The 19,676-nt window shown below is 48.8% G+C and overlaps 1 protein-coding gene across 1 annotated transcript in view; it reads right to left on the bottom strand.

Annotated features, from left to right (window-relative positions):
• Nucleotides 1-507: 507 nt before the first annotated feature.
• lyve1a (lymphatic vessel endothelial hyaluronic receptor 1a) overlaps nt 508-19,676 on the bottom strand; it is a 38,544-nt gene continuing 19,375 nt past the window's right edge. The window contains exons 2-6 of the mRNA XM_059974003.1: nt 19,436-19,604; nt 15,248-15,387; nt 4,581-4,850; nt 3,991-4,054; nt 508-1,402 (exon numbers count right to left, since the gene is read on the bottom strand). Coding sequence (XP_059829986.1) covers nt 1,306-1,402; nt 3,991-4,054; nt 4,581-4,850; nt 15,248-15,387; nt 19,436-19,604 — 740 coding nt within the window. The 3' untranslated portion in view covers nt 508-1,305. The remainder of the gene's footprint in view (nt 1,403-3,990; nt 4,055-4,580; nt 4,851-15,247; nt 15,388-19,435; nt 19,605-19,676) is intronic.

Below are 19,676 nucleotides of genomic sequence, written 5' to 3'. Positions count from 1 at the left end.
TCACACACTCATACACACACTCACACACACACTCACACACTCACACACACACACACACTCACACACTCATACACACACTCACACACACACTCACACACTCACACACACACTCACACACTCATACACACACTCACACACACACTCACACACTCTCACACACACACACACACACTCACACACTCACACACACACTCACACTCACACACTCTCACACACACACACACACTCACACACTCACACACTCACACACACACTCACACTCACACACACACTCACACACACACACTCACACACACACTCACACACTCACACACTCACACACACACTCACACACTCACACACACACTCATACACACACTCACACACACTCACACACACACTCACACACACACTCACACACTCATACACACACTCACACACACTCACACACACACACACACACACACTCACACACTCATACACACACTCACACACACACACACACACACTCACACACACACACACACTCATACACACACTCACACACACTCACACACACACACACACACACTCACACACTCATACACACACTCACACACACACACACTCATACACACACTCACACTCACACACTCACACACACTCACACACACTCACTCACACAGTGACCCAGCACCACCCTTTGATGTTCTGCTGACGGGTGCTGTTTGATGAAACATCTTTATCCCCCACACCATCCCCACCCACAAAACCTTTGAAACAGGCAGTGCTGTTTGTTAACTGACGGTTCATTGGGACACACTGGATTCTGTGTGCACTAACAAAACCTGGACAATAAGACAATTCACGACATTCAGGCAGTCTGTAAGCTCCAGAGAGGACAGACCCAATGCCGGCTGCGTGAGGAGGAGGGTTGAGCACGGGGCTAGTAGCCACATCCCATAAATTCCCAGGGCAACTGAAGCTCCAAAGACAACATTTCTGGATGAGGAAGAATCTTTGTCTGGAAGTCGGAAGATGGGCTCCACCTGCAGACAACGTGAAGGATGGCCAGGAGAGACAGGATGAACAGCGATGGACAGGCGAGCTCTGTCCTGGCTGGGGTGGTGGGTATCAGCAGAAGTGGTAATCTGCGAGGTGGTAAGGGAGGACAGGAGAAGGCTCGTGTGACCACAGAGAAGAGGGGCGGAATGCCAAGTCCTGAGTTCTAGGTACGACCATGTCTGCTGATTCTAACCCTACATTGGATTCTGGACATTCGCTGGCTGGCTGCGGTGGCTCCTTGGTTGCTGTGACTGCAGGCTTTGCTTCCTTCTCCGTGGGACCTCACGACGAGCTGGTGCCATTCGGATTCAAGCTCCACACCTCCGTTTCAATGTTTTCCTTTGGCTGCCTGGTGCCCGAGTAAGAGTAACGCCTGCGTCTGAAGGTTACAAACATAACTGTTACAACAGATATTTTACCCAGTCAATCACTTGAGATACTGGGTGGCTAATAATTCAGATTTTGTTATGGAAACAGCATTGAAGAATCCTTCTACATCTGAGTGTGACGGTATTCCTGAGTCTCCACGGGACTTACATGGCTGAAGGGAATAAAAAACCTGTCTTTACTACTAATCAGATTCAGTAATAATAATAATTCAGATTCAGAACAGTAGAGCACAGGAACAGTTCATCGGCCCACATTGTTATGCCAAACCAATTAAATTGGCCTGAACAGACTAGATATCCCCCGTGATAAGGGATTCTAGGTCATGACTTCAGGATTGAAGGACGTCCATTAAGAACAGAGATGTGGAGAAATTACTTTAGTCAGAGGGTGGTAAATCTGTGGAATTTGTTGCCAGGAGTGGCTGTGAGGCCAAGTCACTGGGTGTAATTAAGGCAGAGATAGATATGTTCTTGATTAGCCAGGGCAACAAAAGGTATGGGGAGAAGGCAGGGGAGTGGGGATGACTGGGAGAATTGGATCAGCCATGATTGAATGGCGGAGCAAACTCAATGGGCCGAATGGTCTACTTTTGATCCTATATCTTATGGTCTTATAAATTGATAATCAAATGGCCAACTAAACTAATCAGTCCTACCTACACAATGTCCAAATCCCTCCATTTTCCTCACAGTCATGTGCCTACCTAAACATTTTCTACAAGCCCCCAATGTTTGTGCCTCCAGCAGCACCCCAGGCACCCACCACTCTCCGTCTAAAAACTTCTCCAACCCGTCTCCTTTGAAATTACCCCCATCACCTTAAACACATGTCCTCTGGTACTACATTTCAACCCTGGGGAAAAGATACCGTCTGTCCACTCTACCTATGCTTCTCATAATCTTATAAATCTCTATCAGATCCATCTTCTACGGACATAGAAACATACAGTGACAACCAACACAGCCCAAGGATGAACTGGGGGCAGCCTGCAGGTGTCAACGCACATTTTCAGCACCGATGTAGTATACCCATAAAGTTTGTCAGAACAACACAGAACACGACAGCAAAACAACCCCCTTTCCTACTTCCAAACCACCCACACAAACAATCGTCCAACCCTAGGACTCCAGCGGACTAACAGACAATGGGCTTCTATTGGATCCAGGCTCAGTAATGGCTACGGCCATTGGGCATCAGCTGCCAGTCCTCCAATCACCCTTTGGGCTTTGGTATCGATGGGTATAAATGGGACGTTATTGATGAAGTTGTATAAGATGCCGGTGTGCCCTAATTTGGAGTAGTGTGTGCAATTTTGGTCACCTACCTACAGGAAAGATGTAAATAACATTGAAAGAGTACAGAAAAAATTTACAAGGATGTTGCCAGGACTTGAGGGCCTGAGTTACAGGGAAAGTTTGAATAGGTTAGGACTTTATTCCCTAGAAAGTAGAAGACTGAGAGGAGATTTGATAGAGGTATAGAAAATTATTAGGGGTATAAATAGGGTAAATGCAAGGAGGGCTTTTTCCACTGAGGTCGGGTGGGACTACAACTAGAGGGCATGGGTTAAGGGTGAAAGGTGAAAAGTTTAAGGGAAATGTGAGGGTGAACCTCTTCACTCAGAGGGTGGTGAGTGGGTGGAAGGAGCTGCCAGCGCAAGTGGTGAATGCAGGGTTGATTTCAACATTTGAAAGAAATTTGGATAGAGTGTGGATGAGAGGGGTGTGCAAGTCGATGGGGCTAGGCAGATTAATAGTTCACCACAGACTAGATGGGCTGAAGGGCCTGTTTCCATGCTGTAGTGCTCTATGACTCTAAGTGCCCATCAGGTGTGTAGCAAGGTTAAAAGGTTTTACTTTTCTTAGTTCATATTTTCCTCTTCAAGGAAAGGGCACTCACTCTGTTGAGCCTCCCAGCAGTCCCACTGTACCACTTCTTTCACTCTGATATTCATCCTCCAATTGAGTTTTCCTCTTGCCCATCTACACTACAGTCCACTTGACCTGCTATCCCACAAATCTATGTAGTATGGTCTTAGGAATCATAAGATATAGGAGTAGAATTGCACCATTTGGCCCATCAAGCCTGCTTCCCCATTCCACCATGGCTGATTTATTATCCCTCTCAACCTCATTCTCCTGTCTTCTCCCTGTAACCTTTGATGCCCTGACTAATCAAGAATCTATTGATCTCCATTTTAAATATACCAAAATGATTTGGCCTCCTCAGCCATCTGTGGCAACGAATTCCACAGTCTTGCTACCCTCAGGTTAAAGAAATTTCCCCTAATTTCTGTTTTAAATGCATGTCTCTCTGTCCTGAGGCTGTGCCCTTTGGTCCTAGATTCCTCCATTGCAGGAGACGTCCTCTCTACATCCAATCTATCTAGGCCTTTCAATATTCAATATGTTTCAATGAGATTCCCCCCCTCCCCCGTTCTTTAAAAGCTCCAGTGAGCAGGCCCAGAGCTATCAAACTCTTCTCACGCGTCTCCCCAATGGAAAGCTCCGTTCCTGATCTGGTATGCATTTTGATAACTCCCCCTCCCCCTCAGCCACAACCTAAGGAGGCTCTTACTTTTTCAGGAAGCAAATCAGGATAATCACGAGGGCCAGGAGGAGAACGAACACCACAACCAGCACTGTGGGTAAGAAAGGAAAAGGGGTCAATTGCGTTGCAAAGTAAAGCCGGTGATTGTGCAAGGCTTGAAGAAGGATCTCCATCTGAAACATCAAACTGTTTATTCATTTTTATAGGGACTGCCTGACCCACTGAGCTCCTCCAGCACCTTGTGCGTGTTGCTCTGGATTTCCAGCATCTGCAGAATTGCTGGTGTTGGTCATTGCTCAGGATCTGCAGAGGCTGTGGTTCTCTGAAGGGGAGATGAGGGAGGCAAGGGTAAGGAGAGAGCAATACTTCATCTTCACACCCAACTACTGCCCTGTGTCTCGATTGAAACCTGGGGGCAGGTGGGATTTCACAGAGGCACACTACGGCACAATGACAGGTAGAGGTAAGCCACAACATGGCAGCCAGGGAGCGGGTGTAAAAAGGAACAGAAGGAAGGGACAATGTATTGGTCTCCGTTCCACGGGGACTGACTGCTAACAGGCCTGATTTACCAAGGGGGGCCACGAGAAGCCCCACTTTTACTGTTAACCACTTACCGCAGTAGATAATTCTATTGCCCAAAAACATCCTGTTCCCCTTTGGGTCTGTCACCCCATTAACTTGTGTTGACATCGACACTTGAGTCAGGGTGGGCATAGTGGTCCTCGAGTCCTGAGGTAGGGTGGTCACCCTGGTGTCCAGGTGGGGCATTGTTTCAGAGCTGAACGCAGGGACTGTCCTCATATCTGGATCCACCGATGATAACTCTGTCACAAAGGGTGTGGGTCGAATTTCTAATGGCTCACAGGCATTCACCCTCTTGGAATCTGGGAAAGAGATGAAATTGACTTTAGATAGAACAGAGAACATTTTCAACATTTAAGAGGTTTGGATAGGTACATGGATGGGAGAAGCATGAAGGGCTGTGGTCTGGGTGCAGGCCAATGGAACTGGGAAGAATAGTAGTTTGGCATTATCTAGATGGGCCATAGAGCCTGCTTTTGTGCTGTAATGCTCCTTGACTGTATTACACTGCTCCACGACTGTATTACACTGTTCACTGACTGTAATGCTCCACAACTGCTCCATTACACTGCTCCAGACCGTATTACACTGCTCCACAACTGTATTACACTGCTCCATAACTGTATTACACCTCTCCACGACTGTATTACACTGCTCCATGACTATATTACACTGTTCACTGACTATAATGCTCAATGACCGTATTACACTGTTCACTGACTGTAACGCTCCATGACTGTATTACACTGTTCACTGACCGTAATGCTCCATTGTTGTATTACACTGTTCCCTGACTGTAATGCTCCATGACTGTATTACACTGTTCCCCTGACTGTAACAAGTATAATAATTTTTGTGTTATTTATTTAATTGGGTTTCCTAAGGTTGTCACAACTGGGGTGCTCCCACTAATAAAGTGCTCCAAATGGAGTGCGATTCTAACAGCCTCTGACAGCTAAGTCCAACTCTTGGCCTTCACGTGTGGCTTAGCTACTAGGCCCGGCGAAACCATTTCTACTGACAAGAGAAGGGGCAAAGAAGGACCACTGGCGCCTCAAAACCAGTTGCTTCGGGCAGGTGGGGCACATCAGCCTTGGACGGCAGCCCACCTCGGAGAAGAAAAACTGTAATTTTAAACCTCAGCTGCCTTGGGGCCATACCCACCCCTGGGAAAGGCTTCGGGAGTAAACCCCGAGGAAGAAATCCAGAGCCGGGGTCCCTAAGGCAGTTTGATGTTGTTTACAACTTCACTCTGGCAACCTCTGCGACGACACTGGTGCCAAGCTGTATCGGCGCTTGCCCTTCCCTCGGACTACATCAGTGGCGTGGAGAGGGGGAGCCCGCTGCATGGGCAACAGTTGATTCTTCAAATCTTCTCCCACAGTCCACCAGAGGCGCAAACCTGGGACCGACAGCTGCCTACTACTATTTAATTGGATTTTCTTTATCTAGTTTTAGGACTTATGTGAATATCTGATCACATTTTAAGTCATATTTATGCATAAATAGAGAAGATTCTAGTGCTCACAAACTTTCGAGTACCACTGTAGAAATGGGATGTGTCAGTTTCTTGAAGCATAGTGTTTGAGAAAGCCATTAATTCAGCTGATTTATCTTTCTTGAACTGGGATGGGTCTCACAAAGAGTTTTTGAGTGAGTTTGTTGACAGCAGATCCTTCCTGCTTCTTACAACATCCTGATGACTGTGCATTTCACCCTTATTGTTCTTCAACATGCCTCACTCTGCTTGCTTCCTGTTTGTTGCTGATTCAGGTTCGGGGTGTTTCCTATCATGTCCAAGACATCTTGCGGTGGGAGGGGTAACAGCCAGAAGTCGTGGTACATATTGGTACCAAAGACATCGGTAGGAAAAGGGAAGAGGTCCTGAAAACAGACTACAAGGAGTTAGGAAGGAAATTGAGAAGCAGGACTGCAAAGGTAGTAACCTCAGGTTTTCTGCCTGTGCCACGCGACACTGAGAATAGGAATAGAATGAGGTGGAGGATAAATGTGTGGCTGAGGAATTGGAGCAGGGGGCAGGGATTCAGATTTCTGGATCATTGGGACCTCATTTGGGGCAGGTGTGACCTGTACAAAAAGGACGGGTTGCACTTGAATCCGAGGGGGACCAATATCCTGGTGGGGAGGTTTGCTACGGCTACTGGGAAGAGTTTAAACTAGAATTGTTGGGGGGTGGGAACCGAACTGAAGAGACTGGAGAAGAGGAGGTTGGTTCACAAATAGTGAAAGCTTGTAGACAGTGCAAGAGGGAGGATAGGCAGGTGATAGAGAAGGGACATGTTCAGACCGAATGTTTGAGATGTGTCTATTTTAATGCAAGGAGTGTTGTGAACAAAGTAGATGAGCTTAGAGCGTGGATCAGTACTTGGAGATATGATGTGGTGGCCATTACAGAGACTTGGATGGCTCAGGGACAGAACTGCTTACTTCAAGTGCCGGGTTTTAGATGTTTTAGAAAGGACAGGGAGGGAGGAAAAAGAGGTGGGGGCGTAGCACTGTTGATCAGAGATAGTGTCACAGCTGCAGAAAAGGTTGACGTCATGGAGGGATTGAGTCTGTGGGTGGAAGTTAGGAACAGGAAGGGGTCAATAACTTTACTGGGTGTTTTTTATAGGCCGCCCAATAGTAACAGGAATATCGAGGAGCAGATAGGGAAACAGATCCTGGAAAGATGTAATAATAACAGAGTTGTCATGATGGGAGATTTTAATTTCCCAAATATCGATTGACATCTCCCTAGAACAAGGGGATTAGATGGGGTGGAGTTTGTCAGGTGTGTTCAGGAAGGTTTCTTGACACAATATGTAGATAAGCCTACAAGAGGAGAGGCTGTACTTGATTTGGTATTGGGAAATGAACCTGATCAGCTGTCAGATCTCTCAGTGGGAGAGCATTTTGGAGATAGTGATCATATCTATCTCCTTTACAATAGCATTGGAGAGAGATAGGAGCAGACAAGTTAGAAAAGCATTTAATTGGAGTAAGGGGAATTATGAGGCTATCAGGCAGGAAATTGGAAGCTTAAATTGGGAATAGATGTTCTCAGGGATAAGTATGGAAGAAATGTGGCAAATGTTAAGGGGATATTTGTGCAGAGTTCTGCATAGGTACATTCCAATGAGACAGGGAAGTTATGGTGGGGTACAGGAACCGTGGTGTACAAAGGCTGTAATAAATCTAGTCAAGAAGAAAAACTTACAAAACCTGTGGAGGGTAAAGTTCAGGCAGACTTTGGAGCTGGTAAGCACCTGATCACATGATGGTTAATTGTTTTGTGGTGAAGTGGAGTAGGGAAAATGGTTGTTCAAACACCATTTTGACGAAGGGTCTCGGCCTGAAACGTCGACAGCGCTTCTCCTTATAGAAGCTGACTGGCCTGCTGTGTTCCACAGCATTATGTGTGTGTTGCCATTTTGAATACCACAGGATCTGGTTTTGCAGGAATTTGGTTTTATAATAAAGCATGTGAAAGGTGAAGACAATAACATGGTAGATTGATTGTCTGGATGTTAAATTTAAAAATAAAATAGAAATTAGTATTAGTATACACTTCTATAATGTGCTACATGTTAATCACATATGTATTGCTTTATACTCTAATCTAGTTTAAAAATATTTGCTTCAAAATCAAAATTTTCCCTTTTTGGGGGAGGTGTTATGAATCCCAGTTTCAGCACCTGGGACAGTTTCTGATGTACACGGAATCTGTGTGTGTTATGTACCCAGTATCAATTCTTGGGAAAGTAAATGATATACTGGAAATCTGTCACTTTGTTTCCTGTACTGTCACACAATGACCTACCCGAACAGTGTAAAACGAGACGCACAGATTGCTCCAGGTACACACTTTGAGGGACACAGTTTGATACACACTTTGAGGGACACAGTTTGAGAGACAGTTTGAGAGGGACACACTGAGAGGGACACACTTTGAGAGGGACACACTTTGAGGGAGACACTTTGAGGGAGACACTTTGAGAGGGACACACTTTGAGACACACTTTGAGGGAGACACTTTGAGGGAGACATTTGAGAGAGACACACTTTGAGGGAGACACTTTGAGAGGGACACACTTTGAGGGAGACACTTTGAGGGAGACACTTTGAGAGGGAGACACTTTGAGGGACACATTTGAGAGAGACACACTTTGAGGGACACACTTTGATAGACACTTTGAGAGAGACACTTTGAGGGAGACACTTTGAGGGAGACACTTTGAGAGGGACACACTTTGAGACACACTTTGAGGGAGACACTTTGAGGGAGACATTTGAGAGAGACACACTTTGAGGGACACATTTGAGAGAGACACACTTTGAGGGACACACTTTGATAGACACTTTGAGAGAGACACTTTGAGGGAGACACACTTTGAGGGACACAGTTTGATAGACAGTTTGAGAGAGACACACTTTGTGAGGGACATACTGAGAGGGACACACTTTGAGGGACACACTTTGATAGACACTTTGAGAGAGACACACTTTGGTGGACAGTCATTGTGTTTGGACAGCAGAATTGTTAGTGAGAGTGAAGAGTGCAAACTTTGATCAATCCCAAAAGGGTAGTCGATAATGCTGTGCATTTCGGAGGTGGCTGACATTTTGTAATTCAAATGTGGATTTGTGGCAGCCACTTTGGTGACCCCTGCAGAGTCTCGGGTGTGTGGTGACCATTCCTGGAAAAGGGACTTCTGTCAGTTACGTGGTGAATTTCTCACTTTTTGTGGACTCTTCGAAACAGACCGTATCGTGAACTTGCTTACACTGTAATGGTACAATGGCCACTTTGGACTATAGCCAAACCATCAATAGGTTCACGCAGCTTGACGCGTACCCCCCACCCCGCATTGCGGATATGGTCAGTCAGATAGCTCAGTACAGGGTGTACTCAACAATAGATCTGAAATCCGCTTATCACCAGCTCCTCATCCGCCCCTACACCGCCTTTGAGGTGGGCGGCAGGCTCTATCACTTCCTGCGCGTCCTCTTCGGTGTCACAAATGGTGTCTCTGTCTTCCAGAGGGAAATGGACCGGATGGTGGACCAGTGCCAACTGAAGGCCACATTTCCCTATCTGGATAACATCACCATCTGTGGTCACGACTGGCCGGATCACAACGCCAACCTCCAACGATTTTTCCAAGTGGCCAAAGCCCTGAGCCTTACTTATAATAGGGACAAGTGTGTGTTCGGAACCACCCGTCTTGCTATCTTTGGGTATGTCGTGGAAAACGGGGTCATTGACCCTGATCCAGACCGTATGCGCCCCCTGTTAGAACTCCCTCTTCCCACCACCCTCAAAGCCCTCAGACGGTGCCGGGGCTTCTTTTCCAAATACGCCCAATGGGTCCCCCATTACGCAGACAAGGCCTGCCCCCTGGTCAAGTCTACCACTTTTCCCCTCTCTGCCGAGGCCCGAGCGGCCTTCAGCTGCATTAAAGGGGACAATGCCAAAGCAACGATGCATGCGGTTGACGAGACCATTCCCTTCCAAGTAGAGAGTGACGCCTCCAACTTCGCGCTGGCTGCTACACTCAATCAGGCAGGAAGGCCGGTAGCATTCTTCTCTTGTACCCTTCAGGGCCCTGAAATTCGGCACTCCGCTGTGGAGAAAGAAGCCAAGGCCCATAGTGGAAGCTATTAGGCACTGGAGGCACTATCTCGCTGGCAAAAGGTTCAGCTTGCTGACCAACCAGCGCTCAGCTGCATTCATGTTCAGCAACCAACAGCAGGGCAAAATCAAAAATGATAAAATTTTGCGGTGGAGAATAGAACTCTCCACCTACAACTATGATATCCTGTACCGGCCTGGAAGGCTCAATGAGCCCCCAATGCCCTATCCCGGGGAACGTGTGCCAGCGCACAGCTCGACCAGCTATACGCCTTCCATGCAGATCTTTGCCACCCGGGGGTCACCCGATTTTACCATTTCATGAAAGCCTGGAACCTGCCGTACTCCCTTGAGGACAACAGGACGATGACCAGGGACTGCCAAGTCTGCGCTGAGTGCAAACCGCATTTCTACCGTCTTGAAAAGGTGCAACTTATCAAGGCCACCCGCCCCTTTGAGCGACTGAGTGTTGACTTTAAGGGCCCCCTTCCCTCCACCGACCGCAATGTCTATTTTCTCAATGTTATCGACGAGTACTCACGGTTCCCCTTTGCCATTCCCTGCCCCGACACCACTGCCACGTCCGTCATAAAAGCCCTGCGCCAGCTCTTCACTCTGTTCGGATATCCCTGCTATATCCACAGTGATAGAGGGTCCTCCTTTATGAGTGATGAGCTGCGCCAGTACCTGCTGGCTCGGGGCATTGCTACTAGTCGGACCACGAGTTATAATTCCCGGGGAAATGGACAGGTGGAGAGGGAGAATGCCACAGTGTGGAAGGCCACACTTTTGGCCCTTAAGTCAAAAGGATTGCCGGTCTCTCGCTGGCAGGAGGTCCTCCCGAGGCACTCCACTCTATCCGCTCCCTGTTATGTACGTCCACCAATGCCACCCCTCACGAACGCCTATTCTCTTTTCCCAGGAAGCCTGCCACTGGGACCACCCTACCGGCTTGGCTGACGTCCCCAGGGCCAGTGCTGCTCCGGAAACATGCGAGGAGCAATAAATACTCCCCGCTGATCGAGAGGGTTCACCTACTTCATGCGAACCCCCAGTATGCCTACGTGGTCTTACCTGATGGGCGGGAGGACACGGTCTCCGTCCGCGACCTGGTGCCCGCAGGAGCAGCAGACCACTACCCCGAACACTCCACGGTAACTATGAACTCTGTACCCGAGGTGACACCGCGCACACCGAGCCCTACACAGACTCCTCACAACACTCCTATACCGGGTGTCTCGTACGCGTATATACCAGGCATCTCGCACACACATGAGGGATCACTGACGCCTAATGGGCTGACACCTCCAGTCAGGCCGGAACCAGCACAACCACCGTCTCCGGTGCAATCACCACCGGCACCTGTACAATCACAGCCGGTGCAATCACCACCGGCACCTGTGCAATCACAACCGGCACCTGTACAAACACAGCCGGTGCAATCACCACCGGCACCTGTACAATCACAGCCGGTGCAATCACCACCGACACCTGTACAATCACAGCCGGTGCAATCACCACCGACACCTGTGCAATCACAGCCGGTGCAATCACCACCGGCACCTGTACAATCACAGCCGGTGCAATCACCACCGGCACCAGTGCAATCACAGCCGGTGCAATCACCACCGGCACCAGTGCAATCACAGCCGGTGCAATCTCCACCGGCACCTGTACAATCACAGCCGGTGCAATCACCACCGACACCTGTACAATCACAGCCGGTGCAATCACCACCGGCACCAGTGCAATCACAGCCGGTGCAATCACCACCGGCACCAGTGCAATCACAGCCGGTGCAATCTCCACCGGCACCTGTACAATCACAGCCGGTGCAATCACCACCGACACCTGTGCAATCACAACCGGCACCTGTACAATCACAGCTGGTGCAATCACCACCGGCACCTGTGCAATCACAGCCGGTGCAATCACCACCGGCACCTGTGCAATCACAGCCGGTGCAATCACAACCGGCACCTGTACAATCACAGCTGGTGCAATCACCACCGGCACCTGTGCAATCACAGCCGGTGCAATCACCACCGACACCTGTACAATCACAGCCGGTGCAATCACCACCGACACCTGTGCAATCACAGCCGGTGCAATCACCACCGGCACCAGTGCAATCACAGCCGGTGCAATCTCCACCGACACCAGTGCAATCACAGCCGGTGCAATCACCACCGGCACCTGTACAATCACAGCTGGTGCAATCACCACCGGCACCTGTACAATCACAGCCGGTGCAATCACCACCGACACCTGTACAATCACAGCCGGTGCAATCACCACCGGCACCTGTGCAATCACAACCGGCACCTGTACAATCACAGCTGGTGCAATCACCACCGGCACCTGTGCAATCACAACCGGCACCTGTACAATCACAGCTGGTGCAATCACCACCGGCACCTGTGCAATCACAGCCGGTGCAATCACCACCGGCACCTGTGCAATCACAGCCGGTGCAATCACCACCGACACCTGTACAATCACAGCCGGTGCAATCACCACCGACACCTGTGCAATCACAGCCGGTGCAATCACCACCGGCACCAGTGCAATCACAGCCGGTGCAATCACCACCGGCACCAGTGCAATCACAGCCGGTGCAATCTCCACCGACACCAGTGCAATCACAGCCGGTGCAATCACCACCGGCACCTGTACAATCACAGCTGGTGCAATCACCACCGGCACCTGTACAATCACAGCCGGTGCAATCACCACCGACACCTGTACAATCACAGCCGGTGCAATCACCACCGGCACCTGTGCAATCACAACCGGCACCTGTACAATCACAGCTGGTGCAATCACCACCGGCACCTGTGCAATCACAACCGGCACCTGTACAATCACAGCTGGTGCAATCACCACCGGCACCTGTACAATCACAGCCGGTGCAATCACCACCGACACCTGTACAATCACAGCCGGTGCAATCACCACCGGCACCTGTGCAATCACAACCGGCACCTGTACAATCACAGCTGGTGCAATCACCACCGGCACCTGTGCAATCACAGCCGGTGCAATCACCACCGACACCTGTACAATCACAGCTGGTGCAATCACCACCGGCACCTGTGCAATCACAACCGGCACCTGTACAATCACAGCTGGTGCAATCACCACCGGCACCTGTGCAATCACAGCCGGTGCAATCACCACCGACACCTGTGCAATCACAGCCGGTGCAATCACCACCGGCACCAGTGCAATCACAGCCGGTGCAATCACCACCGGCACCAGTGCAATCACAGCCGGTGCAATCTCCACCGGCACCTGTACAATCACAGCCGGTGCAATCACCACCGACACCTGTACAATCACAGCCGGTGCAATCACCACCGGCACCTGTGCAATCACAACCGGCACCTGTACAATCACAGCTGGTGCAATCACCACCGGCACCTGTGCAATCACAACCGGCACCTGTACAATCACAGCTGGTGCAATCACCACCGGCACCTGTGCAATCACAGCCGGTGCAATCACCACCGACACCTGTACAATCACAGCTGGTGCAATCACCACCGGCACCTGTGCAATCACAGCCGGTGCAATCACCACCGACACCTGTGCAATCACAGCCGGTGCAATCACCACCGGCACCTGTGCAATCACAGCCGGTGCAATCACCACCGGCACCTGTGCAATCACAACCGGCACCAGTGCAATCACAGCCGGTGTAATCACCACTGGCACCAGTGCAATCACAGCCGGTGCAATCTCCACCGGCACCTGTACAATCACAGCCGGTGCAATCACCACCGACACCTGTGCAATCACAACCGGCACCAGTGCAATCACAGCCGGTGCTACGTAGATCGCAGCGACATATTCGACCACCTGATAGACTTAACCTGTAAATATACTTGTAAGAAACTTCGCCCCATGGGGACTCTCTTTTAAAACAAAGGGGGGGAGGGGTGAATGTGGTGAACTACATATACCTGTCTGGACACGCCCCCCCGCTGACTGAATGAAGGCTCTGTCCCCCACACTGTACTTCCTGCCTTTAGTTGCCACACTGTGTGTCTGCCAAATCGCCTTCGGAAGGGTACGGTGGCTGTTTTGGCGTATTTCTGCGAGACTCGCTTTGCTGTATTTTGAATTTCTGCTTTCAAGATCATCACTTCACTACACTTCGAAACTAAACGTCCCTCCTCTCAGTTACCCCATGAATCCCTGAAAATTTCTGAAATGACATTCTGAGACTGTGCTTCAGTGAGACTCTGTTAAGAATAGTTTCAATGTTTAACCGTTTGGGAGCTATAGACGCATAGCGCTGTTAACTTCGTTTTAAGTTAGTCGCTTGTTTAATTTTCTATGTTCTTGGTTGAGTGTTAATAAACTTAGTTGTTTTGCGATAATACTCTGTCTCCGTTCTACACCTATTACTGCTGGTTCCATGTAACATCATAAACTTCCTAATCAAATCTCGTTCACTAAACAACACTCAAACCTGATTTGCCATTGCTCTAGTGGGATCAACCACAAGCTACTCAAAATAGCCATCTTGTAGGCATTCTATAAATTCTCTCTCCTGGGATTCAGCACCAATTTTAAGTTCCTCGGCATCCACATCACCGAGGACCTCACGTGGTCTGTACACACCAGCTGTGTGGTGAAAAAGGCACAACAGAGTCTCTTTCACCTCAGACAGCTGAGGAAGTTTGGTATGGGCCCCCAAATCCTAAGAACTTTCTATCAGGGTCCAACTGAGAGCATCCTGACTGGCTGCATCACTGCCCGGTACGGGAACTGTACCTCCCTCAATCACAGGACTCTGCAGAGAGTGGTGCGGACAGCCCAGCGCATCTGTAGATGTGAACTTTCCATGATTCAGGACATTTACAAAGACAGGTGTGTAAAAAGGGCCTGAAGGATCATTGGAGACCTGGGTCATCCAAACCACAAACTGTTCCAGCTGCTAGCATCTGGGAAACGGTACCTCAGCCAGGACCGCTGATCTGCCCTCCCTGCCAAGCCACGCCCTGAGCCATGCAAGCAGGGTATCTCCCAGTGTAACCTGCGGCTGGCTCCAGTTACCGTTCTCTCGGAAGCAGTAAGCATCGAATAGGAAGGTATGGTCTTGCTTCCACGTCACTACGCCCGTTCTATTCTTTCCGCAGGGTTCCTTCGGGGTGATCCTTGGAATAACAGGGTATCCTTCTTCCACCCAGCCATACCTAGACAGAGATGTAATCGTTAGTGCCCAGTTGACACGGGGAGAATGGGGTTGAGAGGGAATATAAATCAGCCACGATGGAATGGAGCAGCAGACTCGATGGGCTGAAGGTCAGCCCTGAGGCTGCCTAGCGGCTGGACTCTAGAGGAACTGACCAGTGTTCTCAATCAGCCACGGGCAGGCAAATTCCCCGGCGTGACTGTGGGATTCATTAGAAAGGTCAAATAAAACAAGGCAGGGCAAGGGGAGCGGTTAGTGTGTGAGTGGGCCATCTAGGCCGTGCTCTGTTCTCTCTGCTGCCACCAGGTTTAGGAATATCATCCATCAAGCTCTCGAACAACTTTACTCAACTTCACTCGCTCCATATCTGAACTGTACCCACAACCAGTGAGATCACTTTCAAGGACTCTGCCTCACGTTCTCAATATTTATTGTATTTTGTATTTGCACAGTTGTCTTTTGCACACTGTTGCTTCATCAATCTTTCATTGACTCCACTTTGTTCATTTGTATTTGTCATGAAAGTCCTCAAGAAATTGCTGTGGTTGAGCCCACTATGGGATCAGCTATTCTGGAGTGGGTGTTGTGCAATGAAGCGGAGTTTTGCATCAGTCATCACTGAGGAAGACTCTAGCATTGTGCCGGAAGTTCAAGAGTGTCAGGGGCATGAAGTGAGTGGTTGCCACTACTGGGGGGAATGTACTTGGGAAACTGAAAGGTCTGAAGGTGGATGTCTACTGGACCAGATGGTGTACACTCCAGGGTTCTGAAAGATGTGGCTGAAGAGATCGTGGAAGCATTAGTAATAATCTTTAGTAGATTCTGGAATGGTTCAGGAAGACTGGAAAATTGCAAATGTCACTCTACCCTTCAGGAAGGGAGATAGGCAGTTTGTCTGACCTCAGAGGCTGGGAAGGTGTTGGCGTCAATTGTTACGTATGTAGTGTATATGGATTTCAGCAAGGCATTTGATAAGGTACCCCATGCACAGCTTATTGAGAAAGTAAGGAGGCATGGGATCCAAGGGGACATTGCTTTGTGAATCGAGAACTGGCTTGCCCACAGGAGGCAAAGAGTGGTTGTAGACGGGTCATATTCTGCATGGAGGTTGATCACCAGTGCTGTGCCTCACAGATCTGTTCTGGGACCCCTTCTCTCCATGATTTTTATAGATGACCTGGATGAGGAAAAGGAGGGATGGGTTAGTAAACTTGCCAATGACACAGAGGTTGGAGGTGTCGTGGATAATGTGGAGGGCTGTCAGAGGTTACAGAGGGACATCGATAGTATACAAAGTTGGGCTGAGAAGTGGCAGATGGAGTTCAACCCAGATAATTGTGAGGAGGTGCATTTTGGTAGGTCAAATATGATGGCAGAATATAGTATTAATGGTAAGGCAGTGTGGAGGATCAGAGGGATCTTGGGGTCCGAGTCCATAGGACACACAAAGCTGCTGTGCAGGTTGACTGTGTGGTTAAGAAGACGTATGGTGTATTGGCCTTCATCAACTGTGGGATTGAGTTCAAGAGCTGATAGGTAATGTTACAACTCTATAGGACCCTGGTCAGACCCCACTTGGAGTACTGTGCTCAGTTCTGGTTGCCTCACTACAGGAAGGATGTGGAAGCCATAGAAAGGGTGCAGAGGAGATTTACAAGGATGTTGCCTGGACTGGGGAGCATGCCTTATGAGAATACATTGAGTGAACTCGGTCTTTTCTCCTTGGAGTAGCGGAGGATGAGAGGTGACCTGATAGAGGTGTACAAGATGATGAGAGGCATTGATTGTGTGGATAGTCAGAGGCTTTTTCCCAGGGCTGAAATGGCTAGCACAAGAGGACACAGTTTTAAGGTGCTTGGAAATAAGTACAGAGGAGATGTCAGGGGTAAGTTTTTTTTACACAGAGAGTAGTGAGTGTGAGGTATGAACTGCCGTCAACGGTGGTGGAGGTGGATACAATGGGGTCTCTTAGGAGACCCTTGGATAGGTACATGGAACTTAGAAAAATAGAGGGCAGTGGGTAACCCAAGGTAATTTCTAAAGTAAGTACATGTTCGGCACAGCATTGTGGGCTGAAGGGCCTGTATTCTGCTGTAGGTTTTCTGTTTCTATGATAAGGATGCGGTTTCGGGGTACTTGGAGGCAGATGATAAAACAGGCCTCAAGGGAAATCTTGCCTGACAAATTTGTTGGAATTCTTTGAAGAAGTAATGTGCAAGGTTCCCTAAAGGTTAATTTGCAGGTTAAGTGGGTGTGAGGAAGGCAAATATGATGTTGGCATTTCGAGAGGACTAGAATATAAAAGCAAGGATGTAATGTTGAGGCTTCATAAAGCACTGGTGAGGCCTCATGGAGTATTGTGAGCTGTTCTGGGCCCCTTATCTAAGAAAGGATGCACTGAAAGGGTTCAAAGGAGGTTCACAAAAATGGTTCCAGGTTTGAACAGCTTGTCATAAAAAGAGTGTTTGATGGCTCAGGGCCTGTATTCACCAGAATTCAGGAGAATGAGGGATGAGGCATTTGATAAGGTTCCTGCAAGGCTCATTTAGAAAGTAAGGAGGCATGGGATCCAAGGGGACATTGCTTTGTGGATCCAGAACTGGCTTGCCCACAGAAGGCAAAGAGTGGCTGTGGATGGTTCGTATTCTGCAAGGAGGCCGGTGACCATTGGGGTGCCTCAGGGATCAGGTCTGGGACCCCAACTCTTCGTGATTTTTATAAATGACCTGGATGGGTTAGTAAGTTTGCTGATGACACAAAGGTTGGAGATGTTGTGGATAGTGTGGAGGGATGTCAGAGGTTACAGTGGGACATCGATAGGATGCAGAACTGAGTTGAGAAGTGGCAGATGGAGTTCAACCCAGATAAGTGGGAAGTGGTTCATTTTGGTAGGTCAAATTTGAAGACAGAATATAGTATTAATGGTAAGACTCTTGGAAGTGTGGTGGCTCTGAGAGAGCTTGGGGTCTGTGTCCATAGGACACTCAAAGCTGCTGCACTGGTTGACAGCATTGTTTAGAACGTGTATGGTATGTTGGCCTTCATCAACTATGGGACTGAGTTCAAGAACCAGGAGGTAATGTTACAGCTATATAAGACCTTAGTTAGACCCCACTTGGAGTTCTATGCCAGTCAAAATAAACTCAATAAGATTAAACAGAAAGTTTAATGGCTTAATGACTCATAAGTCGACAATTAACAAATCCAGGTGCACAGGCCCACAGGGCTCATGACGTTACTGGTGAAGTGGGAATCTGGTGGGAGAGCAGAGTGGACCATTAGAGAAAGGGAAGGAGGAAGGGCACCAGGGGAAGATGATAAGCAGGTGAGGAGAAGTTAAGGGCTAAGAGATCCGAGTGGGAAATTCGGAGGGCTGGGGAGCAGAGTCCACCACTTTCCCTGACAGCATTACTGAGACTGTTTGTTTATCCCAGACAAAATGCTGGAGGAACTCAGCAGGCAAGGTAGCATCTACGGAAAAAGGTACAGTGTTTCTCACGTTTCTGTTTATCCCAGATTATCCAATCAGAATTCCCTGTTTTTTCAGGATTTATTGAGATCAGAACAGGCCCTTCAAGCTGTGCCACTCAGCAATCCCTCAACTGAATCCTAGACTAATCATGGGACAATTTACAAAAACCAACTAACCTACCAATTGGTACATCTTTGGACTGTGGGGGAAACTGGAGAGAACGGACAGGCAGCAGTGGGAATCGAACCCTTGTAACTGGCACTGTATGGAGTTGTGCTAACCGCTACACTACCATGCTGCTCCAGCTGAAGCTCCTTCTTCTCCCAGGGATAAGGTCTTTGGAGCTCTGTTGCTGTTTCTAAAGCTCTAGGTTTTTAAAAGGATGGTATTGCTAGTCCCATGCCCCACACTCCTTCCACAACCAGGCTTGGTACAATCCACGGTGGAGTTTACAGATTCCTTCAATGTTGTGAATTGTTTTATTGCCCAGGTTGTGTCAGAGCACACAGAATCCAATGTGCTTGTTAGCCTGCATCCCATCACCCGAGACTAATCAGTGTAAGGGGCCTGCACTTACCTGCACGTTTCAAAACCCTGCGACCATGCCTGTTGTACCTGGGCCTCTGTCGCCAGCACCGTGTCGAAAAGTTGGCAGGCGCTCCGTGCTTGGGTCAGATTCAGATTGTAACCATGCCCCAGGTGGAGGTAGAAAACACCCGCGGTTCGGCAGTCACTGTAGCTAAAATCTGCAATGGGAGACAGATGTCGTAGATAAATCTGGATCTGTCCCAAGACACACATGTACCAATCCAAGCTCC

This window comes from Hypanus sabinus, chromosome 7 (assembly GCF_030144855.1).
Source record: "Hypanus sabinus isolate sHypSab1 chromosome 7, sHypSab1.hap1, whole genome shotgun sequence".
NCBI lineage: Eukaryota > Metazoa > Chordata > Chondrichthyes > Myliobatiformes > Dasyatidae > Hypanus > Hypanus sabinus.
This window is presented reverse-complemented; position numbering and strand designations above follow the sequence as displayed.